This window comes from Scyliorhinus canicula, chromosome 8 (genome assembly GCF_902713615.1).
Source record: "Scyliorhinus canicula chromosome 8, sScyCan1.1, whole genome shotgun sequence".
In the NCBI taxonomy this organism is placed as follows: Eukaryota; Metazoa; Chordata; class Chondrichthyes; order Carcharhiniformes; family Scyliorhinidae; genus Scyliorhinus; species Scyliorhinus canicula.
This window is the reverse complement of record NC_052153.1, coordinates 193,870,779-193,898,006: the sequence shown is the minus strand read 5'-3', so window position 1 is coordinate 193,898,006 and position 27,228 is coordinate 193,870,779. Positions and strand designations below refer to the sequence as shown.

General features: G+C 44.9%; 1 protein-coding gene across 1 annotated transcript in view; it reads left to right on the top strand.

The window, feature by feature from the left end:
* rictora (RPTOR independent companion of MTOR, complex 2 a) overlaps nucleotides 1-27,228 on the top strand; it is a 266,098-nt gene that overhangs the window by 86,876 nt on the left and 151,994 nt on the right. Inside the window, exons 6-7 of the mRNA XM_038805955.1 lie at nucleotides 7,416-7,479; nucleotides 26,520-26,646. Of these exons, the coding sequence (XP_038661883.1) occupies nucleotides 7,416-7,479; nucleotides 26,520-26,646 (191 nt within the window). The remainder of the gene's footprint in view (nucleotides 1-7,415; nucleotides 7,480-26,519; nucleotides 26,647-27,228) is intronic.

Here is a 27,228-nt window from a genome sequence, read left to right as displayed (position 1 = left end):
ACATTTTTCCACCTATACGTTGGTTTGCTCCTCCACCCCAAATGGCAATGACAAGAATGAAAATCTGTTGGATTGTGGCACTAAACTAAAATGACTCCTCAGCTAACTACTGCGGAAACCATTTATTGTTGCTCTGTGATAGTTAATAGTGCTGAGCTCTCAGCAGGAACACATAGCACATGAGGTCAGAGTGACTGCCCTTGACCAAGTGTGGTATCAGGGAGCCCTAGTTCAATTGAGGAAACTCCATATTTGGAGCTGTACCTTGCGTAGAGGAAGAATGTTGTAGTTGGAGGCAAATCATCTCAACCCCAGGACGTCGCTGCAGAAATTCCTTGGAGTTCGTCTCCTAGGCCCAAGCATCTTCAGGTGCATCATCAGTGAGCCAGAAGTGGGGATATTTGCTCACCATTGCGCGGTGCTCAGTACCATTAACTAGTGTACGGAAGCGATCTGTGTCCACATGAAAAAGACCTAGACACACAAAGCTCGGATTTGGGCTGATTTGGCAAGTAATATTTCGGTCTCCAACAAGTGGGAATCTAACCATCTGCCCATGACAATCAATGTCATTGCCATCACTGAATCCCCCATTATCAACAGCCTCGGGGTTCCCATTGACCAGAAACTGAACTGGACTAGTCACATAAATACTATGGCTGCAAGTGCAGCTCAGAGGTGGGGAATTTGAGGTAAGTAACTTGCCTCCTGTTTCCCCAAAGCCTGTCCACATCTATAAAGCACAAGTCAGGAGTATGGTTGCCTGGATGGGTGCAGCTCCAACAACCCTCTGAAAGCTCAACACCATCGAGGACAAAGTAACCCACTTGGTCAGTTCCCCATCCATCACCTTTAAAGATTCAATTTCTCCGATGCACAGTGGCAACAGTGTGTACCATTTACCAGATGCAATGCAGCAACTCACCAAAGCTCCTTCGATAGCACCTTTCAAATCCTTAACCGCTACCACCTAGAGTGACAAGATCAGCCGATGTATGGGAACACCACCTGCAAATACCCCTCCAAGTCTCGTACAATCTTGACTTGGAAATATATTGCAGTTCCTTCAGTGTTGCTGGATCAAAATCGTAGAATTCCCTCCCTAACAGCATTGTTGATGTGCAGCAGTTCAAGAAGCGAACTCACCACCACCTTCACAAGGGTATATGGGAATAAGCAATAATTGCTGCCCCTGTCAGCAATATTCTCATTTCATGACAGTATGATTTGCGCTTTTTGCTGTTTGTAAATCGTTGGATAGAATGTCCCCTGTCAGTGTCATGCTGGATTTAGAAGTAGACAGGACTGATTTAAAAGTACTGGCATAAGCCCATTCTAAAAGATTAATGACAGGCTACTGATCTACCAGAATGATAAATATCCCAAATTTCCAAACCCAGTTCTGAAAATATTATTATGCACAAGGATATAGGTGTACCTGTGTGTGAGTGATCATTAAGTGGACTGGTCACAACCATGAGAAATATGTCTTTGGAAAACTTAGTTTCTCCTCACGGCTGTAGATGTAGGGATTAGGAAATGCTCACCAGAAATGAAGGTCAATGAATCTCGAGGTGTTATCATGAGCCTGAAGGCAAATGCTGGTTATCCCAGCTCCCATACTATCAGCAAAAAGATCTGTGTCTCTCAGTGCTTTGTACAGATGGTACTGCCAAAATTGGGTCAAAACAGGCCCAGATCTACCTGCAGATACAATTATAGGTTACTTTGTGAGAAACACTCCAGGTTAGTGAAATGAAAATTGCCAAAATCCCAGATGATCATAGGCTGCTCTTCCCTTTTGAGAGAGCGTTAACTGGTGATTTAACCTGAGTGTCACCACACCACAGGCAAAGGGCAAGGTTGAGAATGCAGGGCCTTCGTGAATAACTTCCACCGATGCAGGAATTGAACCCATGCTGTTGCTGTTGCTCCACATCACAAACCAGCTGTTCAGCCAACTGAGCTAACTGACCCAGGCTAGAAACACTATGGCAGTTCACTGTGTGGGTCACCACTCCAGGACAGCAATGCTATAGAATGTTTACTGTGCAGAAAGGGGGCATTCATCCCTTCGTGTCTGCAACGGTTAAAAAAGAAGAAAAAGATACGTGCCACCCATTTTACCTCCACTTTCAGCACCTGGTCCGGGGCCTTGCCGGTTCCAACATTTCAGATACAGATCCAGGTAACTTTTAAATGAGTCGAGCGTTTCTGCATCCGCCACAAACTCAAGACAGGGCACCCCAGACTCCCACCCCCCTCTGTGTGAAAAGGCTTTTCCTCATGTCCCCTCTAATCCTTCTACCAATCATCTTAATCTGTGGCCCCCTGGTAACTAACTGACCCCTCAGCTAAGGGAAAAAGGTCTTTCCTGTCTAGGCCACTCATAATTTTGTACACCTCAATTAGGTCACCCCGTGGCCTCTTCTGTTCACAGAATCACACCGTGCTGAAGAGGCCATTCGGCCCATTGGGTCTGCTCCGACACGTGAACAAACCTACTTACCTAATCCCATTTATCAGCACTTGGCCCATAGCCTTGAATGTTATGACGTACCGTGCAGCCGCCTCTATCACCCTCACAGGCATTACATTCCAGACCGTCACCACCCTCTGGGTAAAAACGCTTTTCCTCACATCCCTCCCCAAAACCTCCTGCCCCTCACCTTGAACTTGTGTCCCCTCGTAACTGACCCTTCAGCTAAGGGGGACAGCTGCTCCCTCTCCACCCTGGCCATGGCCCTCAATCTTGTGCATCTCGATCAGGTCACCGCTCAGTCTTTGCTCCAACAAAATCAAACCATCCACAAAAAATAAAGATTTTTTTTGTATCTTCTCTTTACTTCCTTAATTTGCATTCTTTTTTTAAAATAAATTTAGAGTACCCAATTATTTTTTCCAATTAAGTGGGCAATTTAGTGTGGCCAATCCACCTATTCTGCACATTTTTGGGTTGTGGGGGCGAAACCCACGCAGACACGGGGAGAATGTGCAAACTCCACACGGACAGTGACCCAGAGCCGGGATCGAACCTGGGACCTCAGCGCCGTGAGGCAGTTGTGCTAACCACTAGGCCACCGTGCTGCCCTCTTAATTTGCATTCTTACTTTACCGTTCTATACTTCTAGTCTTTCTACAGTATTCAGTCTTTTGTGACTCATTAGCTTTCTTTTTTTGTTTTATTTTGACCTGTATGCATTTAGAAGGCCAGGGGGCTCGAGTTTTGGCAGTACCACCCTTTTTCTTTGAGGGGTCATGTCTTACACCATGCCCATAGAATTTCACATTTGAATGCCTCCCACTCCCACTGATTTGACAGTTTTTCCTAATAGCTGTCTCCAGTCCACTCTCGCCAGCTCAACTCTCAACTTTCTAAAATTTGTCTTCCCCCATTTAGATCTTTGCTCTTGTTCTATCTTTTTTCCTTGCCATATCGATGTTAAATCTAACTATATTATGTTTTTTTAAATCTCCAAATGGTCCACACCTGCTGCTTCATCCACTTGCCCAGCTTAATTTCTTAAGACAAAATCTAGAATTGCACCTCCTCTCGTTGGGCTTGTTATGTTCTGGCTAAAAGCGTTCTCTTGATATTGAAGAATTTTGCGCTCTCTGTGCCCTTCACACAGTTCATACCCCAATTGATACTACACAGTAAATGGTCGAACTCTTGCGAGTGCTGACAGGTAGAGAGATCTGGGCATGTCCACCGATCACTGAAAGTGGCAACGCATGTGGATAAGGTGGTCAAGAGGGCATACGGCATGCTGGCCTTCATTGGTCAGAGCATTGAATATAAAAATTGGCAAGTCATGTTGCAGCTGTACAGGACCTTAGTTAGGCCTCATTTGGAATAGTGTGTACAATTCTGGTTGCCACACTACCAGAAAGATGTGGATGCTTTGGAGAGGGCACACAAGTGGTTTACTAGGATGTTGGCTGGTATGGAGGGCATTAGCTATGAGAAGAGGTTAGATAAACTTGGTATGTTCTCACTGGAACAATGGCAGTTGAGCGGTGACCTGATAGAGGTCTACATGATTGAGTGGCACGGTCAGAGTAGATAGTCAGATGCTCTTTCCTAGGGTAGGAGAGTCAAGTACTAGGGGACATAGGTTTAAAGTGTGTGGGGAAACGTTTAGAACAGATGTGCGAGGCAAGGTTTTTTACACAGAGGATGGTAGATATATGGAACGTGCTGCCTGCAGAGGTGGTAGGAGCAGGTACAATAGAGGCATTTAAGGGGCATGTAGACAAATGTATGAATAGGGTGGGAATGGAAGGATACACACTCCATGAGTGCAGACTGTTTTTAGTTTAGGCAGGTACCATGGTTGGCACAGGCTTGGAGGGCCAATGGGCTTGTTCCTGTGCTGTATTGTTCTTTGTTCTTTGTAGTTGAAGTTTCCAATGATTACTGCCCTATTGTTTTTGGACTCCGAAATCTGCCTACATATTTGCCCTTCTAACTCCCTTCCACTATTTGGGGGTCTACAGTACAGTCCTAGCAGTGTGGTTGCCTCTTTTTTTAATTTCTGAGCTCAATTCATATGGCCTCATTTGATGCTTCATAGATCATCGCTCCTCACAGCAGTAATTGATTCTTTATCTCACCTTTTTCATTCCCCTCAGTTTACTATGAGAGTCACCACTGTTGCCAATTTGTACCAGAGACGCCAATAATGTTGCCAAATTAACTAGATATGGCAGTTATTAATGATAATATTGCTTTTCAGAGTCACCAGGTATCAAATGATAACACCACAAGGCTTTATCGGGTATCGATCAAAGACCAAATAACCAGTTAGTTAGTTCAAGTTCAATGATAGTTCATTTACACACAAGAATTACTGTGACATGCAACATAAAACACTACAAGCTAAATTATACCTAACACTACAACAACCTGTACTTAACTTCAGGCACCCGGCTTTATGCAGAGGAACAAGGCCTTTGTTTGGATCTTGCGTGGCTGGGTCTGGAGGAGTGACTTTGTTTCTGCTGGGCTCCCTTGTCTGGTATCGATCGTTGGCCTTGAACTTGCTTCTGGTCGTGATGCTGCAATTGGTTTTAGGCGTAGGCTGGGGCCAAGAAAGACCGAGCGCCAGATCCAAAAGAGACTGAACACATGGCAGTGTCTCTCTTTATCCTTCTGGGGTTTCGCGCTCTTTTGGGCGGTCCTTAGTTTTGGACCCAATAATTAGGCAGGCCTCGATTACTGCCTTCGATTTTGGCCAATAAAGGGACGGGTGCCTTGATGGCGGGACATGTCCTGAGTGGTCATTGATCTTGGCTTTTTGGGCTCCCTGAGCAAGGGAGTGGCGCCGATGAGTTTGTTTCTGTATCTGTTACCTGAGTACAGGTCTTTTGTTCTGGGGAAATGGGCCATTAGAATGCAAAATAGCTGGGGGTTTTGATAGCGTCTAGTTATCTGAGTTGCCAATATACATAAGCTTTGAGCGACTGAGTCCTGGGTTGACCATATTTCCCATGGTCCTTTGCAGGTGGCCATATTTCTCAGGATCCTTTGTAAGTGGCCATCCCAGATGGCTACACCACTCTCGTGCAGTAATGCAATGATAGTTTACTGAGAGAGTCAGCACTCTGGTGCAGTAATGCAGTGACAGTTTACTGAGAGAGTCAGCACTCCGGTGTAGTAATGCAGTGACAGTTTACTGAGAGAGTCAGCACTCCGGTGTAGTAATGCAGTGACAGTTTACTGTGAGAGCAGCACTCCGGTGCAGTAATGCAGTGACAGTTTACTGTGAGAGTCAGCACTCCGGTGCAGTAATGCAGTGACAGTTTACTGTGAGAGCAGCACTCCGGTGAGGTAATGCAGTGACAGTTTACTGTGAGAGCAGCACTCCGGTGCAGTAATGCAGTGACAGTTTACTGTGAGAGCAGCACTCCGGTGAGGTAATGCAGTGACAGTTTACTGAGAGAGCAGCACTCCGGTGCAGTAATGCAGTGACAGTTTACTGTGAGAGTCAGCACTCCGGTGAGGTAATGCAGTGACAGTTTACTGTGAGAGCAGCACTCCGGTGCAGTAATGCAGTGACAGTTTACTGTGAGAGTCAGCACTCCGGTGCAGTAATGCAGTGACAGTTTACTGTGAGAGCAGCACTCCGGTGCAGTAATGCAGTGACAGTTTACTGTGAGAGCAGCACTCCGGTGCAGTAATGCAATAACAATTTTCTTTAGTACTATTGTTACTGATGTAGTATACAACTGCAGTAATGAAATTAATGCGGCAGTATCTTAAGTGAACTGCTGGACTTTGCAGCTGATATGAAACGCACTGACCAAATTGAAGATATGTTGATACTAAAAATTCTGTTTCAGCTCTTGTATTTTTGAGCTCCATCACAATGCCATAGAAATGGCTTGAAAAATTGTCATTTTGTCTGAATATTGGGCTTCTCAATATAAGAAGGCTTTTTTGGTTTTAGTGAGGATGAGTGCAGACTTTCTTGGATCTTACCTAATACGAAGAAGGACAAAATTGAAAAAAATAGGTCTTTTTTGTCAGGGCAATACAGATTTTGGGCCAACGTGTTAGAAGTCTTTAAAAGTATATGAAAATGAAGCAGGATAGATAGAAACAAACCATTTTCTGTAGTTGAGAGGTCAAGAGCGAAGGGCCATTGTTATAACAGTATATGTAAACTATTATGAGGAAAGGTTGGGCCTGTTTCCATTGAAGAATGAGAGGTGGCGTTATTGAAACATAAGATTCTGAGCGAGCTTGATAAGGTGGATGTTGAAAGGAGGTTTCCCCTTGTGGGACACAGGACACAGTTTGATATAAGGGATCTCCCATTTCAGATGGAGACAAGAAGAATTTTTTTCTCTGAGGTCATTGGTCGATGGAATTTTCTTCCCCAGAGAGCAGTAAAGGCTGGGTCATTGAATATTTGTACAGCTGAGAACTCGCACTAAAAGATTCAAAAACAGCTTCTTCCTGGCTATTACCAGACTCCTGAATGACCCTCTTATGAACTGAACTGATCTTTCCATGCATCTTCTCTATTGAGCTCTACACTCCATATGCTTCACCTGATGTCTAAGTATTTACATTTTGTATTTATCGTATGTCCTATGTTTCTCATGTATGGAACGACCTGTCTGGACTCCATGCAGACAATACTTTTCACTGTACCTCGGTACATGTGACAATAAATCTAAGTGATAGAATCTTGATTGACAAATGAGTCAAATGGTATGGGGGACAGATAGTCGAGTAGATTTGTGGCCACAGTTGGATCAGCCATGATCTTGTAAAGTAACGGAGCAGACTCGAGGGGCCAAATTGCCAACTCTGCATCTAATGTGTATGTTCATGTGAGTAATTTCTTGAGTCTTATAATACAGTGACATGAATGAACACGGTCTTTGTGATCTTCTTTCTCCAGATGTATAGACATACAACAAAGTAACGAGGTGGAGCGAACACAAGCTCTTCGATTAGTTCGAAAGGTAAACACTCAGTAATGCTATGCTTCAATACAGGACTTGCAAATATCGTAGTCCATGAATCTCCTTGCAACAAACTGGATGGAGAATTGTTTGAGTAATAGACTATGCTGATGTCAATTCTGTAGCCTGGGAATTTATCTTCAAAGTGTTCATGTTTCTTCTCCTCCATTGACCTTGATACAGAAGAAATCTCCTGTATAATGAGAGAAGCTGTTTTTCCTCTGTTACTTTTCAGATGCTATTCTTGTTTGTTTAATCATTGTCCATTCAAGTTAGATGCAGCGCTGGATACTGTAGTGTAGAACTTTTACTCTGTATCTAACCTACCGCTGTAACTGTCCTGGTAGTTTTTTTATGGGGGCAGTATAGAGGCACCTTTACTCCGTATCTAACCCTGTGCTGTACCTGTCCTGGGAGTGTTTGATGGGGACAGTGTAGAGGGAGCTTTACTCTGTATCTAACCCCGTGCTGTACCTGTCCTGGGAGTGTTTGATGGGGACAGTGTAGAGGGAGCTTTACTCTGTATCTAACGCTGTGCTGTACCTGTCCTGGGAGTGCTGATGGGGACAGCGTAGAGGGAGCTTTACTCTGTATGTAACCCGTGCTGTACCTGCCCTGGGAGTATTTGTTGGGAGAGTAGAGGGCGCTTTACTCTCTATATATCTATACCACATGCTGTTCCTGCATTGGGCATGTTAATGTGACAGTGTAGAAGAAGGTTTACTCTATATCTGACATGTGCTGTACCCTCTGGTTTCCTCCCACTGTCCAAAAATGTGCAGGTTGGGTGGATTGGCATGCTAAATTTTCTTTAGTGTCCGAAGATGTGCAGGTTAGGTGGGGTTATGGGGATAGGGAGTGGGCCTAGGTAGGGTGCTCTTGGTCAGTGTAGGCTCAATGGGCCAAATGGCCTCCTTCTGCACTATGGATTCTGCACTATGGATTCTATGATAGATGGCCCCATGTTAAAGATATATTAGAACAGAAGAACTCGTAAGAACAAGGAAAAAGGCCCGGAGATCAACAAGACCAGTCTTTTTTGATATCTGAAACCACCTACTAGCACTCCCCAGCCCCTCAGTTGCATTTTTCTTCAGAAATACCTCTTGTTGCCTCTTCTATGTTTTGATACTGTTATACGACCATAAGACATAGGAGCAGAATTAGGCCACTAGGCCCATCGAGTCTGCTCCGCCATTCAATCATGGCTGATGTTTTCTCATCCCCATTCTCCTGCCTTCTCCCCATAACCTCTAATCCCCTTATTAATCAAGAACTGTTCATTTGTTCTTCCCTGGTAACATATTGAACACGTGATTAACCTTTGGATGAAAAACGTTTCTCCTATCTTTCAACTTCTGTCAATTTCAACTTGTGTGCCAGGTGCCTCAGCACAGTGAACAATTTGCTTTGAATACTTCCAATTAGGGTGGCATGGTAACACATTGGTTAGCACTGCTGCCTCACGGTGCCGATGACCCGGATTTGATCTTGGCCCTGGGTCACCGTCTGTGTGGAGTTTGCACATTCTCCCTGTGTCTGTGTGGGTCTCAGCCTTACAACCCAAAAAGATGTGCTGGGTTGGTGAATTGGATACGCTAAATTGCCCCTAAATTGGAAAATTGGGTACTCTAAAATTTTAAAGAAAGAATACTTCCAACTGTCAATTCCTGTCATATATTCTTAAACTTCAAAGAGAAATTTGAATTTCCTCAAATCTGAAATGTGTGATAGTAGAAGTAATTAATTCAGTTTTTGCTTTTGTCTGTTTTGGTAAGACACCAGCATGGTAATTCGGAGTTTGGAGACAGGAGGTGAAAAAGGAATAGAGCAGATTCATTCTGTTACTTTGGTCAAGTATCATCACAGAATTATCATAAAATTTACAGTGCACTAGGAGGCCATTTGGCTTATTGAGTCTACACCTGCCCTTGAAAGAGCACCCTACTTAAGCCCACATCTCCACCCTATCCCAGTAACCCCACCTAACCATTTTGGACACTATGGGGCAATTTAGCATAGCCAATGCACCTAACCTGCACATCTTTGGACTGTGGGAGGAAACCAGAGCACCCGGAGGAAACCCATGCAGACACAGGGAGAACGTGCTGACTCCACACTCCATACAGAGAGTTAGGGAATCGAACCTGGGACCCTGGAGCTGTGAAGCAACAGTGCTAACCACTGTCCTACCGTGCCGCACTATATGTGGGCACACTAAGAGGTTGCCATTTTTAGTGAGTGAGAGAGTGATTGGAAGGTATGCAATAGATTTTGTACTTGTGTTTTCCCTCCGTGTTTGCTGTACTTCAATTGCACCACTTCCAATAATTTCACCAATTGTGCCAAAGATTTGGAAAGTGCATTTTTCTTTTTCGAAGTGAGGTGGCGGGGTTTACAAGTAGTTCTTTTTATCATTTGTGGGATGTGGGCGTCGCTTGTTAGGCCAGCATTTACTGCCCTTAAGGTGAATTGTCGTCTTGAACCGCTGCAGTTCCTGGAGTACAGGTGCATCCACTGTGCTGTGAGGGATGGAGTTCCAGGATGTTGCCCCAGTGACAGTGAAGGAACAGCGATATATTTCCAAGTCAGAGTGGTGAGTGACTTGAAATGAAATTCGCTTATTGTCACAAGTAGGCTTCAAATGAAGTTACTGTGAAAAGCCCCTAGTCGCCACATTCCGGCGCCTGTTCGGGAAGGCTGGTACGGGAATTGAACTGTGCTGCTGGCCTGCCTTGGTCTCCTTTCAAAGCCAGCGATTTAGCTGTGTGCTAAACCAGCCCCTACTTGGAGAGGAACATCCAGGTGGTGGGGTTCCCAGGAATCCGCTGCGCTTGTCCTTCTAGATGATAGTGGTCGTGGGTTTGGAAGTTGCTGTCTAAGGAACCTACGTGAGTTACTGCAATGCATCTTGTAGATGGTACAAATGGCTGCCACTGTTCGTCACTGGTGGAGGGTTTCAATGTTTGTGGAAGGAGGAGCAATCAAGTGCAGTGGAGGCCGGGACGCTAAATGGCTTCAAGGCAGAGATAGATAAATTCTTGATGTCGCGAGGAATTAAGGGCTACGGGGAGAATGCTGGTAGGTGGAGTTGAAATGCCCATCAGCCATGATTGAATGGCGGAGTGGACTCGATGGGCCGAATGGCCTTACTTCCACTCCTATGTCTTATGGTCTTAAGTGGGCTGCTTTGCCCTGGATGGTGTCGAGATTCTTAAGTGTTGTTGGAGCTGCACTCATTCTGGCAAGTGGAGAGTATTCCATTACACTCCTGACTTGTGCCTTGTCGATGGTGGAGAGGCTTTGGAGAGTAGGATTCCTAGCCTCTGGCCATTCTCTGGTCAGAATTAATGTGGCTAGTCCAGTTCAGTTTCTGGTCAATAGTAAACCCCAGGATGTTGATTGTGGGGGATTCAGCATTGCTAATAGCACATAGAACATACAGTGCAGAAGAAGGCCATTCGGCCCACCATATCTGCACTGACCCACTTAAGCCCTCGCTTCCATCCTATTGCCGCAACCCAATAACCCTTCCAAACCTTTTTGGTCACTAAGGGCAATTTATCATTGCCAATGCACCTAACCTGCACGTCTTTGGACTGTGGGAGGAAACCGGAGCACCCGGAGGAAATCCACGCAGACACGGGGAGAACGTGCAAACTCCGCACAGGCAGTGACCCATTGAGGAATCGAACCTGGGACCCTGGTGCTGTAAAGTCACAGTGCTATCCACTTGTGCCACTAATGGCATTGAATGTCAAGGGGCGGTGGTTAGATCCTCTCTTGTCGGAGATAGTCATTACCTGGCATTTGTGTGGCACAAATGTAACTTGCCACTTGTCAGCCCAAGCCTAGATATTGTCATTTGGGCATAGACTGCTTCATTAACTGTGAAGTCGCGAATGGTGCTGAACATTGTGCAGTCAGCTGCAAATATTTCCACTTCTGACCTTATAGAAACATAGAAAGTAGAAGTAGGATGAGGCCATCTGGCCTTTTGAGCTGGCTCCGCCATTCATTATGATTATGGCTGATCATCAGGTTCAATATCCTGATCCCACCTTTTCCCCCTTCCCCCCCAACCCTTTAGCCCCAAGAGCTATATGTAATTCCTTCTTGAAATTACACCACATTTTGGCCTCAACTACTTTCTATGGCAGTGAATTCCACAGATTCGCCAGTGTCAGTGAAGAAATTTCTCCTCGCCTCACTCCTAAAAGGTTTACTCCCTATCCTCAAACTATTATCCCTATTTCTGGAGTCTCTTCAGCCTCCCCCTGCCGCCATCGGGAACACTAACCTGTCCTGAGGGACTACTGCAGTGATGTCCTGGAGCTGAGATGATTGACCTCCAATCACCACAACCACCGTCCTTTGTGCCAGGTCTGACTCCAACCAGCAGAGAATTTTCCCCCTGATTCCCATTGACTTCAGTTTAGTTCGGCCTCCTTGATGCCATAATCGGTCAAATGCTGCCTTGAATCACCTAGAGCAGTCGTCCTCACTTCATCTGTGGCATTCAGCTCTTTTGTCCATGTTTGAACCATGGCTGTAATGAGGTCAGGAGCTGAGTGACCCTGGCGGAACCCAAACTGTGCATCTGTGAGCAGGTTATTGCTGAGTAAGTGCCACTTGATAGCGCTGTTGATGACTCATTCCATCACTTTGCTGATGATGGAGAGTAGACTGATAGTGGGGTAATTGGCTGGGTTAAATTTGTCCTGTTTCTTGTGTACAGGACACACCCGGGCAATTTTCCCCATTGCCGGGTAGATGCCAGTGTTGTAGCTGTACTGGTGCAGCAAGTTGTGGAACACAAGTCTTCGTTATTGTTGCAGGGATATTGTCAGGGCCCATAGCCTTTGCTGCATCCATTGCCTTCAACCGTTTCTTGATATCAAGTGGGGTGAATCTATTTGGCTGAAGTCCGACATCCTTGATGCTGGGGACCTCTGGAGGAGACCAAGATGGATCATCCACTCGGCACATCAAGCTGAAGGTTGTTGCAAATGCCTCGGGCTTGTCTTTTGCACATAAGTGCTGGTCTCTTCCATCATTGAGAATGAGGATATTTGTGGGGCCTCCTCCTCCAGTGAGTTGTTTAATTGTCCACCACCATCCTGGCTGGAAGTGGCAGGATTGCAGAGCTTGGATCTGATGCGTTCATTGTGGAATCGCTTAGCTCTGTCTATTATTAGCTGCTTATGTGTTTGGCACGCAAGTAGTCCTGTGTTGTAGCTTCACCAGATTGGTGCCACATTTTTCCATATGCCTAATGTTGCTCCTGGCATGCTCTCCTGCACTCTTCGTTGAACCAAGGTTGATCCCCTGGCTTGGTGATGGTAGAGTGGTTGATATAATAATAATTGTCTTCATCAATGTCACAAGCAGGCTTACATTAACACTGCAATGAAGTTACTGTGAAAATCCCCCAGTTGCCACACTCCGGCGCCTGTTCGGGTACACTGAGGGAGAATTCATAATGTCCAATTCACCTAACAAGCACGTCTTTTAGGACTTGTGGGAGGAAACCGGAGCACCTGGAGGAAACTACGCAGACATAGGGAGAGCGTGCAGACTCTGCACAGACAGTGGCCTAGGCTGGGAATCAAACCTTGGTCCCTGGCACTGTTAATCAACATTGCTAACCATTGTGCTACTGTGTCGCCCATCCATCAGGTTGCATATTGTGGTTCAATACAAATCTGTCACTGCTGATGGCCCCCAGTTCCTCATAGATACCCAGTCTTGACTTGCTAGATCTGTTCGAAGTCTATCCCATTTAGCATGGTGGTAGTGCCACACAACACGATGGAAGATATGGGGCTTTATCTGCCCTCAGAAGTGCGCGGTGGTCACTTTTTCTACTACTGTCATGGAGCGATGGATCTGCAGGTGAGGATGAGATCAAGTATGTTTTTCCTCTTGCTTCCCTCACCATCTGCTGCATTCCCAGCCGAGGAGCTATGCCATTTAGGATCCAGCTAGCTCGGTCTGTGGTGGTTCTACTGAGCCACTCTTGATGATGGACATTGATGTCTTCTATCCAGAGTATATTCTGTGCCCTTGTCACCCTCAGTGCTTCCTCAAAGTGGTGTTCAACATGAAGGAGTACTCTACTCTGTTGTGCTCTTTCACGTCCACTACTACTGAGGTTGGCAATTGGCCTGTACAATAACTCTATCTCATCAAAATTCAGAATACTGTTTTTGATCCTCAAATTTAATTCGAATAAAGATTAGAATGTTCCCTCTCTTCCCCAACCCACTCTTTGAGTGCATATGCTGAGTGCATGGTCCCTCACATATACATCCACCCAATTATCTTGACATCAACGTCACAATCTCCAAGGATATTTCACTTAACTGCCAAGAAACACAATGTCCTTGATTTTGTCAATGATGAGCCCTGGATTTTAGGTCAATGCACCATCCTGCATAAGCAGCAAATGTCAGCCGCGCAGTTTCCCATGAAATTCTAGACCAGCTAAAATGAAAGGGCTTTTAGTTCTTATAAAGGACGTTCATTAACCTAACTGAAGCTTTACTAGCCCCACTTCCCCATGGCATTTTTTAGGCAATAATGATAAAGCGTTAGAAATCCCTTCAAACAATCAGGCCCATATGATTCAATACAAGGCATACTCCATCTGTTGTGCCCAGGATTCCGAATCAGAAGGTGACAACATGACAGGATATTCAGTTCGTTATGTATGTGCCAGTTCTTTACTAGGACGTTACAAAATTAATTCTGGTGTCCTGCTGTCCCCCAGTAGTCCGGTATCTTCCTCTGTTGTAAGCATTTATCTACTTTCAGAATATGCAATGTTCTCTGTTTTCATGCAGGTTCTCTAAACCTCTTCACCCAGTAAGTTTTAAACCAGTGAATATCCCGTACAGCAGCAATCCAACACAACCATTTCTCTTACATGCTTTCCTAATGGCATCTCGATGCCAGATTGAGAACTACTGGTGGATTGAGGTTAATCCAGGGATCTGCATGCATTTGCGTTGAAACTTGCTTAATGATGGTGTAGAGATTTTCTATTTTTGACAACTTTATTCTCAATGAACACAAAAATAATTAAAATATTAAATGCTGGAACTACTCAGTAGGGTCACAGAACTGCAATGAAGTTACTGTGAAAAGCCCCTAGTCACCACATTCCGGCGCCTGTTCGGGTACACGGAGGGCGAATTGTGTGGGTTTCCTCCGGGTTATTATCTGTTGGGAGAGGCTGAATAGACTTGGAATGTTTTTGTTCGAAAGATGGAGGTTGAGGGGCAACCTGATAGAGGTCTACAAGATTGTGAGAAGCATGGAAAGAGTGGATGGGATCAGTCACTAGGGCATTGGCTTAAAGCCCGTGGGGCAAAGTTTAGAGGAGATGTGCGAGGCAGGTTTTTTACACAAAGGGTGGTGAGTTCCTGGAACGCATTGCCATGGGAGGTTGTGGAAGCAGATACATTAACGGCATTCAAAAGACATCTTGACAAATACATGGATAGGATGGGTATAGAGGGATACGGCACTAGGAAGTGCTGAGGGTTTTGGCCAGTGGTGACATATGGCCAGCACAGGTTTGGAGGGCTGAAGGGCCTGTTCCTTCTTTATTCTTAACTTACAAAGGCCCCTTCAACAACATCTTCCAAGCTCATGACTTCCACTAGCTAGAAATGAAATGAAATGAAAATCGCTTATTGTCACAAGTAGGCTTCAAATGAAGTTACTGTGAAAATCCCCTAGTCGCCACATTCCGGCGCCTGTTCGGGGAGGCTGGTACGGGAATTGAATCGTGCTGCTGGCCTGCCTCGGTCTGCTTTCAAAGCCAGCGATTTAGCCTTGTGCTAAACAGCCCCGGTTAAGGTCAAGGGAACCAGATGCATGATAACAGCATCACCTGCAAGTTGCCCCCTACTGTGGGCAGCACGGTAGCACAAGTGGATAGCACTGTGGCTTCACAGCGCCAGGGTCCCAGGTTCGATTCCCCGCTGGGTCACTGTCTGTACGGAGTCTGCACGTTCTCCCGTGTCTGCGTGGGTTTCGTCCGGGTGCTCCGGTGTCCTCCCACATTCCAAAGACGTGTAGGTTAAGTGGATTGGCCATGATAAATTGCCCTTAGTGACCAAAAAGGTTAGGAGGGGTTATTGGGTTACGGAGATAGGGTGGAAGTGGGGAGGCCAAATGGCCTCCTTCTGCACTGTATGTTCTATGTTCTAAACCGCACATCCTGTAAGTGTACCTACACCACGTGGACTGCAGCACTTCAAGGTGGTGGGCTCACTGATACCCACTTCTCAAAAGCAGTTAGGGATGGGCAATAAGAATGCTGACCCAGCCTGCATTACACACATCCCCAGAGAATTTATTTAAAAAATTTTGTTTCTGTTTCAAATTTCCAGCATCCGCAGCACTTTGCTCTTCAAAAATAACGTGTTTCACTTTGTTAAAAAAAAGGAGTGATTTATGTCCTCAGCTATTCAGCTACCAGAGTTGGACAATGTGTAGACCAGCATCATCAATCGTCTCTCATTACTTTTCCTAGTAATGCCAGGAGTTGTTTGTGACTGCATAAAATATTGTTTGGATTTTCCAACACGGAACCGAGAAGATTTTGTTTTAAATCCTATTATTTTATTACTCCACAGTGAAAATGCTATTTATCTCCTCTTCACCAATCCACAACATATACAGTGCAGTACAGTTAACCTTCCTTTTCAAGGCCGTTTCAAATTTTCAGTTACATAATAAGTTTGGATGCTTCAGCCCATTTGTTCTCATCTCGTTTAAATAATGCTAATATCCCGGTCTCAGCCAGTCCTCCTGGTAATCCATTCCAGCTGTTCGTCATAGTTTGTGTACATAAATGCTTCCTGACGTCTGATGACAGTTTTACTCAGTGATTGTACTCCTGCCTTAAAAGGTGTGGGTTCAAAGTTCATTCCTGCATTTGAAGCCGATGCTCAGGAGATTACTGATAAAAAGCTGTATTATTTTAATGTCATCCTTATGATGTTAAACTGAGGCCCTGTCTCTCAATGCAATAAGCAGTAAAGCTTCCTTGGCACTGTTGGAAGTAGGGCTGGGTGTTTTTCCACAGGGCCCTCCCTCCAAGACTACGAGCTGGTCTTTCAGTAATTTAAATTTTAGAAATCTTAAACAAAAACAGAAAATACTGGAGGCAATCAGCAGGTCATTCAACAGCTGTGCAGAAAACGGACATGTTATTATTCCCGATCTAGCCCTTTGTTCTTCAAAATCTTGCTATGCACAATTTGGCTGCCATGTTTGCCTGCCGAGCAGTGGCCACACTTTTTGACTGAAGGGTTTTTTGACATTCTGAGAACTTGAAAGGCCTTTATATAACACAAGTTCATTCTGTCATGTGTCCTATAGTTGCATATCACAATTTTGACCTTGTGCCCTCTTGTTCTTTTGTATCTGAATATTGGGGTCAAATAAACGTTCACGGTTCTCCCTCCTGACACCAGTTTAGGTTGTAGCACACAATGGTCTATTCCTAAATTGAATTAATTTGGTGATCGGTGCTGTAAACTGCTTCTGCTGGTTGCTTTGTTTGTGCAGTCTTGAAATGTGGTGACCACAGAGGTTGAGCCTGGCTTTCAGCAGAGTTCTAATCTGCTTGTATTTTATTGAGACGAAAAAAGGCAGGCTGCGGTTGGTGAGAGGATCTTGTTTTGTGTGAAGAGGGCGTCCTGATTTGACTGGACTTCCTGTTGTGTGGTTTTCAGCTGAACAATGTGGCTGGGAACATAAGCAGACTTCTCGCAAGCAGAGAGACCTCAAAGGTCTCTGGGGTGGGGGTCGGGGGACAGTGTGTTTGAGTACACTGATGGAGAAATCCGGTTATTTGCATATCCCAGCTGGTAAACAGAATGAAGTGGGCGATGATGATCCTATAGAGTTGTTATTGGCTACACCAGGAATTTCCCTGCTTAGCTTGAGCATGTGTTATGACTCAACCTATATGTAAGTTGTCTTAGTAAGTTTTACAAGTATGTGGGTGTGTTAATGCCTTATGCTGTGTTTATTGTGTTGACTGTTTTTGAGTAGTTATTTAAGCATTTACTGTCAGCATTAAACCATTTCAATTAGATGCAGAGATGCAGTTAGCTCCGTCAACACTTCCAAGGCAGGTATAATGAGTGTTAAATGTGGAATAAAGCAGACTCTGCGCTGTGCCATCAGGGTGACATGGTAACACAGTGGTTACCACTGTTGCCTCACACTGCCAGGGACCCGGGTTCAATTCTGGCCTTGTGTGACTGTGTGGAGTTTATATGTTCTCCCCGTGTCTGCATGGATTTCCTCCGGATGCTCCAGTTTCCTCCTGCCACAGTACATAGATCTGCAGGTTGGGTGCATTAGCCATGCTAAATTTCCACTTGGTGTCCAAAGTTGTGTAAATTAGGTGGGGTTACGGGGATGTGGGCCTAGGTAGGGTGCTGTTTTGGAGAGTTGGTGCAGACTCAATGGGTTGAACAGCCTCCTTCTGCACTGTAGTGATTCCATGGAAAAGCTCAAGGTTTAACTAGGGTTAAAGGCAGAGTAAGGTTGTCGCAACACTGTGCTGACAAACACTTCTTGTAAACTGCATAGCTAAGGAAGTAGGATAGAGCTTTAATGAAAATGAAAATGAAATGAAAATCGCTTATTGTCACGAGTAGGCTTCAATGAAGTTACTGTGAAAAGCCCCTAGTCGCCACATTCCGGCGCCTGTCCGGGGAGGCTGGTACGGGAATCGAACCGTGCTGCTGACCCGCTTGGTCTGCTTTAAAAGCCAGCGATTTAGCCTTGTGAGCTAAACCAGCCCCTGTAATCAGAGGGTGTATGGTTCTGGAGAGGGGATACATAGGCTTACAAGACAGCTATTTAGATAATGATACCCAGAGTGTGACAGGAAGACACAGAGTGTACATACATAAAAAAGAAGCAACAAATAGAGTCAAACACTGAAAAAATAATTAAGAAAGCAAAATTAATGGCTCTTATGTGCACATAGTTTTCGGCAAAAAAAATAAATGAATTAATGGCACTAATTAAAGTATGATCCTATCGCCATTACAGAGATGTGTTTATAAGGAGATCAGCTAAAGTAAATATTCAGGGTTATGTCACTTTTTGTAAAGACAGGCAGGAAGAAAAGTGTGGTGTGGTAGCTTTGTTGGTATGAGATAGAATAAGTACAATCGCAAGCGAGAGGCTAAAGTGAACATAGGCCCCTTAGAGAATGAGACTGGGGAAATCACTATTGGAAACCAGCAAATGGCAATGGAGTTAAATGAATACTTTGCATCAGTCTTCACCATGGAAGACATTAATAACATTCCAAAAATACTAAATGAGCCGGGGGTTGGTGGGAGAGTACGGAAGAAGCTAATGGGCCTCAATGCCAATCAGTTCTCTGGGCCTGCTAGATTGCACCCTAGGATATTAAAGGGAATAGGTACAGAGATAGTGGATGTAATTTTCCATAAATCCATAAATTCTTTGAAAAGTCCCAGAGGATTGTAATACTGCCAATTCGAAAATGGAGAGAGACAAAAAACAGGTAACTATAGACATGTTAACTCAACATGGGTCATTGGGAAAATAGAGTGGGGGTTGCCTATTTAAGATGGAGGCTAGAGGGCAGCACGGTGGCCTAGTGGTTAGCACGACCGCCTCACGGCGCTGAGGTCCCAGGTTCGATCCCGGCTCTGGGTTACTGTCCGTGTGGAGTTTGCACATTCTCCCCGTGTCTGCGTGGGTTTTGCCCCCACAACCCAAAAATGTGCAGAGTAGGTGGATTGGCCATGCTAAATTGCCCCTTAATTGGAAAAAATAATTGGGTAATCTAAATTTAAAAAAAAAAAGATGGAGGGCTAGTGAATCTGTGTAATTCTTAACCGCAGGAGTCCTTAAGTATGTTCAAGGCTGGGATAGACAGATTTTTAATCAGTAAGTGAATCAAGGGTTATGGGGATAAGGCGGAAAGGTGGAGTTGAGGATTATCATGTCAGATCAGTCATGATCTCATTGAATGGCAGAGCAGACTCAATGGGCCAAATCGCCTACTTCTGCTCCTATCTCTTATCATCGAATGGCCCATCAGTCCGATAAAGTATATGGCACAATGTAAAGTTCCCTCAACACTCATCCATCAAATGCTCCCAGCACGGGTCCATCACAGGGTTAGGCACAGTAAATTCCCAGTACACTGTCCCCATCAAACACTCCCAGGGTAGGTGCAGCACGGGGTTAGATACAGAGTAAAGCTCCCTCTACACTGTCCCCATCAAACACTCCCAGGACAGGTACAGGATGGGGTTAGGTACAGAGCAAAGCTCCCTCTACACTGTCCCCATCAAACACTCCCAGGACAGGTACAGCACGGCGTTAGATACAGAGTAAAGCTCCCTCTTCACTGTCCCCATCAAACACTCCCAGGACAGGTACAGCATGGCGTTAGATACAAAGTAAAGCTCCCTCTTCACTGTCCCCATCAAACACTCCCAGGGCAAGTCCAGCACGGGGTTAGATACAGAGTAGACCTCGTTGTTACACTGTCCCTATCAAGCACTCCCAGGGCAAGTACAGTTCAGGATTAGATACAGAATAAAGCTCCCTCTACACACCGGTAATACTGTGTGCAACTTTGGTCTCTTTGCTGAAGCAAGCACATACTTTCCATGGAGGGGAGTGCATTGATGTCTCAATAGATCAGTTCCTGGGAATATGGAATTGTCTTAGGAAGAGGGATTGAATAAGCCGATAGTTCAAAATAATTAGAGGCAATTCAAACATAAAATTCTTAGACTGAACAGGATAGATAATTCACGCTGACTGGGGAATCTAAAACCTGGGGTCACATCTCAGAGTAAGGGATCAACCGTTTTCATAGAATCATAGAATTTGTAGTGCAGAACGAGGCCATTCGGCCCATCGAGTCTGCACTGGCGCTTACAAAAAGCACCCTACTCAAGCCCACGTATCTACCCTACCCCTGTAACCCAGTAACCCCAATTAACCTTTTTGGACACTAAGGGAAATTGAGCATGGCCAATCCACCTAACCTGCACATCTTTGGACCGTGGGAGGAAACCAGAGCACCCGGAGAAAACCGCGCAGACACTGGAAGAACAGGCAGACTCCACACAGACAGTGACCTAGCCGGGAATAGAACCTGGAACCCTGGAGCTATGAAGCAACTGTGCTACCGTTTTGCATTGAAATGCGGAGAAATTTCTTCACTTAAAGGGTTGAGAATCTTTAGAATTCTCTCCCTCAGAGAGATGTGGAAGCTCAGTCACTAAAAGAGATTTTGATTGATTTTTGGATATCCGTAGATATGGGGCTAGTAAGGGAAAGTGTTGAGCCAGAAAATTAACCATCTTGTTGAATGGCAGAGTATCTCAATGGGTGAAACGGCAAAATCCAAATCTTATTTCTTACGTTCTTATGACCCTCTTCAGCATGTTGCCTCAAGAATATTGGTTCCCCTCTACTGGTATGTTACATTATTATAGCATTTTACTGTGCCAGCCATTCCTGAGGCATCTCTGACTGAGTCTTCCAGGCTAGTGTTGAATAAGCAACAGTTTCATATATTGTGGATCCACTGGAAACCTGAATGAAATTGCGCAAACATATCTTCATTTTTCTTTTTGAAATTAATCTGCAAATCGTCTGCACCTTTTCCGCAGCAAGTCATGTAAAGGACTTAATTCTTCATTAGCATTCATGCTGCATTGCAGCCAGCTATCAAGTGGCAGGACTGATCTGTATCAATCCCTGTCTCTTATTCTTTGTCTATAATTCTATAACAATATTGAAGTTAATAAAAACAAAATACTATGGATGCTGGAGATCTGTAATAAAAAGAGTAAGTGCTAGAAAAACTCCCCATTTGTGGAGAGAGAAATAGAGTTAATGTTTCATGAAGTCGCGTGGTATCAGGTCAAACATGGGTGAATGTAATCCTGGTGAGGGAAGTCAATGTCCATCAACAGTGATTCAGTAGCACAACTGCAAACATGGCTGCTAGACTGGGTCAGTGAGTGTGGTGAGGGAACCAAGAAGAGGGAAAAACATTCTTGACCTCATCCTCACCGACCTCCCTGCTGCAGATGCATCTGTCCATGACAATATTGGTAGGATTGACCACTGCACAGCCCTTGTGGAGACAGTCCCAGTCATTGAGGATACATAGAACATAGAAATAGAACATAGAAATAGAACATAGAACAGTACAGCACAGAACAGGCCCTTCGGCCCTCGATGTTGTGCTGAGCAACTATCACCATACTCAAACCCACGTATCCACCCTATACCCGTAACCCAACAACCCCCCCCCCCCTTAACCTTACTTATTAGGACACTACGGGCAATTTAGCATGGCCAATCCACCTAACCCACACATCTTTGGACTGCGGGAGGAAACCGGAGCATCCGGAGGAAACCCACGCACACACGGGGAGGACGTGCAGACTCCGCACAGACAGTGACCCAGCCGGGAATCGAACCTGGGACCCTGGAGCTGTGAAGCATTTATGCTAACCACCATGCTATCGTGCTGCCCTCAATACCTTCCATGTTGTGTGGCACTACCACCATGCTAAATGGAATAGACTTCAAACAGATCTAGGCATCAATGAGGTGCAGCGGCCATCAGGAGCAACAGAATTGCATTATCCACAACCTGTAACCTCATGGCCTGGCATATTTCCCACTTTAACCATTATCACCAACCCTGGTTCAGTGGAGAGCACAGCAGGGTAAATCTAAAAATGAAGTGTTAACTTGGTGAAGCTATAACACGCGACTATTTGCATGCCAAAGAGCATAAGCAGCAAGTGATAGAGCTAAGTGATCCCACAATCAACGATCAGATCTGAGCTCTGCAGGCATGCCGTGCCCAGTCATGAATGATGGTGGAAGCAATGGCGCAGTGGTATTGTTACTGGACTACTAATCCAGAGACGCAGGATAATGCTCGGTGACCCCGCATTACCCGGTACTGGGTTCGAATCCCACCACGGCAGATGGCGAAATTTAAATTCAATTCTTTTTTTAAAATCTGGAATTAACAGTCTGATGATCACCATGAAACCAGTATTGCTGATTGTGGTAAGAACCTATCTGGTTCACTCATGTATTTTAGGAAAGGAAATCTGCCTGGCCAGGCCTACATGTGACTCCAGAACCACAACAATGCAATTGATTCTTAACTGTCCCTAAAATTGCCCAATAAAAAAGAGTTCATGGGTAATTAGGGATGGGCAATAAACACTGGCCCAGCCACATCCCCTGAAAGAATAAAGAAAAATAATTGCATAACTCACTGAGGATGTGTCTCCACAAATATCCCCATCCTCAATGATGGGGGAGCCCAGCACACAAGTGCAACAATTTCAACCAGTAGTGCTGGTGGATGATCCAACTCCGCCTCTTCTGAAGGTCTACTGTATGACAGATGCAAGTCTTCAACAAATGTTATTAATTCCGCATGATATCAAGTAAAGGCTGAAGGCACAGGATACTGCAGGTGCTATGGGCCCTGACAGTATTCCAGAAATAGTTCCACAGGACACACTGTTCCAGTACTGCCCCAACACTGGCACCCTTCCAGTCATGTGGACAATTGCCCAGGTACGTTTTGTACAAAGCAGGACAAATCCAACCTGGCCAATGGCTGCCCTCAGTCTACACTTGATCAACAAAGGACATAAGAACTAGGAGCAGGAGTAGGCCATATAGCCCCTCGAGCCTGCTCCGCCACTCAATGAGATCATGGCTGATCTTTTGTGGACTTAGCTTCACTTTCCGGCCGGAACACCATAACCCTGAATCCCATTATTCTTCAAAAAACTATCTATCTTTATCTTAAAAACATTTAATGAATGAGCCTCAACTGCTTCACTGGGCAAGGAATTTCATAGATTCACAACCCTTTGGGTGAAGAAGTTCCTCCTAACCTCAGTCCTAAATATACTTCTCCTTATTTTGAGGCTATGCCTCCTAGTTCTGCTTTCACCCGCCAGTGGAAACAACCTGCCCGCATCTATCCTATCTAGGCCCTTCATAATTCTTTATGTTTCTATAAGATGATCCCTCATCCTTCTAAATTCCAACGAGTACAGTTCCAGTCTACTCAACGTCTCCTCGTAATCCAACCCCTTCAGTTCTGGGATTAACCTAGTGAATCTCCTCTGCGTACCCTCCAGCGCCAGTATGTCCTTTCTCAGGTAAGGAGACCAAAACTGAACACAATACTCCAGGTGTGGCCTCACTAACACCTTATACAATTGCAGCATAACCTCCCTAGTCTTAAACTCCATCCCTCTAGCAATGAAGGACAAAATTCCATTCGCTTTCTTAATCACCTGTTGCACCTGCAAACCAGCTTTTTGCGACACATGCACGAGCACACCCAGGTCTCTGCACAGCAGCATGTTTAAAATTTTATCATTTAAATAATAATCCCTTTTGCTGTTATTCCTACCAAAATGGATAACCTCCTATTTGTCAACATTGTATTTCGTCTGCCAGACCCTAGCCCATTCACTTAACCTATCAACATCCCTCTGCAGACTCCCGGTATCCTCTGCAGTTTTTGCTTTACCACTCATCTTAGTGTCGTCTGCAAACCTGGACACATTGCACTTGGTCCCCAACTCCAAATCATCTATGTAAATTGTGAACAATTGTGGGCTCAACACTTATCCTGGAGGGACACCACTAGCTACTGATTGCCAACCAGAGAAATACCCATTAATCCCCACTCTTTGCTTTCTATTAACTAACCAATCCTCTATCCATGCTACTACTTTATCCTTAATTCCATGTATCTTTACCTTACGCAGCAACCTTTTGTGTGGCACCTTGTCATAGGCTTTCTGGAGTGACAGAAGGGGTCATCAGCTGTCTGATCAAGCTGCACTTAACAATAACTAGCTCACTGATGCTCAGTTTGGATTCCACCGGGGTAACTCAGCACGGTAGCATTGTGGATAGCACAATCGCTTAACAGCTCCAGGGTCCCAGGTTCGATTCCAGCTTGGGTCACTGTTGTGCGGAGTCTGCACTCCTCCCCGTGTGTGCGTGGGTTTCCTCCGGGTGCTCCGGTTTCCTCCCACAGTCCAAAGATGTGCAGGTTAGGTGGATTGGCCATGATAAATTGCCCTTAGTGTCCAAAATTGCCCTTAGTGTTGGGTGGGGTTACTGGGTTATTGGGATAGGGGGAGGTGTTGACCTTGGGTAGGGTGCTCTTTCCAAGAGCCGGTGCAGACTCGATGGGCCGAATGGCCGCCTTCTGCACTGTAAATTCTATGATATCATTACAACCTTGTTTCAAACATGGACAAAAGAGCTAAAATCCAGAGGTGAGATGACTGCCTTTGACATCAAGAAGTCCTCGCAAAATGGGTGTCAATGAGAATCTGGGAGAAAACCCTCCACTGATTGGAGCCATACCTAGCACAAGGAAGATGGTTCCGTTGAAGGTTGATCATCTCTATTCCAGGATATCTCTGCAGGAGGAATTCTTCAGGGTAGTGCCCTATCCTTAACCAGCTTCCGTTGCTTCAATAGTGACCTTTCTTGCATCATAGAGTCAGAAGTGGTGATATTCGCTGATGATTGCATAATGTTCACCTTTTGCAACTCCTCAGGAAGTGAAGCAGCCCATGTCCAAATGTAGCAAGACCTGGACAATATCCAGACTTGGGCTGACAAGTGGAAAGTAACATTTGGGTCAGGCAATGCCCATTACCAACCAGGCAATGGCCATTACCATTACCAATTAGCTGTGCCCTCACTATCAACATCCCTGGAGTTACCATTGACCAGAAATTGAACTGGACGGGCCATATAAATACTGTGATTACAAGACCAGGAGAGAGTCTAGGAATCCTTTGACAAGTAACTCACCACCTGATTCCCCAAAGCCTGTCCACCCTCTAGAAGACACAAGTTAGGAATGTGATGGAATGCTTGCCTGGATGAGTGCAGCTCCAACAATACAGGAAGCTCAACACCAACAGCACAAAGCAACTCACTTGATTTGCACCCTTTCCACAAACATTCACCCAGTTCACCACAGTGGCAGCTGTGTTTACCATCCACAAGATGCACTGTAAGAACCCACCAAGGCTCCTTATACAGCATCCTCCAAATCCACAACCGCTACCATTTAGAAGGACAAGGGCAGCAGACGTATGGAAACACCACCACCTGCAAGTTCCTCTCCAAACCACTCACTTGGAAATACATCAACATTCCTTCAATGTCACTGGGCCAAAATCCAGGAACTCCCTTCCTAACAGTATTGTGGGTGTACCTGCACCTCGTGGACTGCAACAGTCCAAGAAGGCAGCTCACCATCAGCCTTCTTGTATCCACTTGGGAATGGGCAATATATGCTAGCGTAGCCAGTGACGCCCACATCCCATGAATGAATTTTTTTTTTAAAGGGGGGGCCAGTAATGAGGATCAGGCAGGTAACTGAACCATTTCTTAACCAGGCAGGATCGGAAAGGCAGGCAGAAATTGGCAATCATGTCCCTTATCTTTAATTTATTTCTCTTTACATTTGAAGCTACTGTCAACATTTGTCAGTCAGTAGCACTCTTTTCTGTGTTAGAAAATGCTGTATGCCCTGGTCTGAAAATTGATTATGTAATCTGGGCTGGCATTCTCATGTAGCATTGAAGAAGCATTGCGCTTTTGGAGATATTGTTCGTTAAATTTCAAACTGCGAGCACTGCCCCATTTATTTGAATTGGTGTTAAAGATCCCACTCAAAATTTGCAACATTTTTTCCAACAGCACCAAAAACACATTAATTGGTCATGTTGCCATTTGTGGGATGTTGCTGTGTACATAACGGTGACTCTAGTTTCAAGTATTTCATTGTATGTAAAACAGGTTGTGCCATTGTATAAATTGTCTTGTAGAAATCACAGGGCAGTGGTACTATATTTGAATTGCTCTGAGCTGTTGAGATCTGTAGGTCTCACGTGTTTTACTCTTTTGTACAGATGATCACTGTGAATGCTGCACTGTTCCCCAGCTCAATCACCAATTCCCTGATTGCTGTTGGAAATGATGGACTCCAAGAGCGCGATCGAATGGTCCGAGCATGCCTTGCCATCCTCTGCGAGCTAGGTAACTGCTTTCCGATATTTATTCGTCGACTTAAAAGTGTGCGTGTCCTTGGAATTGACCAGTTGTTTGCACTGTTGCCTCTGGGCTCAAAGATTCTGGTGTCAAACGTTCAATAGACTAACGCATCACCAGAGCTCACGTTCTTGTGCAGTGCTGAGGGAGTGTTGTTATTTCAATGAAATGTTAGATTAAGGCCCCATCTCCATGTCCTGATGGATATTAAAAATGGGACAGTTTGAAGAAGATTCAGGACACCTCAATCATTACAAAAAAACTGCAATAATTGCTTATCCATTTATTCTGCTTTTCCTGCATGCAAAATCACCATCACATTCACTCACAATTTACTGCTGATCGTTTAAAAAGAAATACAAGATTTTCCAGTGAAATGGATTAAGCATTTTTAATTTAAAAAAAACACCAGAAGGTATTCATTGTGCAATTTCAAGTTGAATAACAGATTGAATTCAGAGAAATAGATTATCATAACTATACAAGGTAAATGCGATTAGAACATTACAGCGCAGTACAGGCCCTTCGGCCCACGATGTTGCACCGTCCTGTGAAACCCTTCTAAAGTCC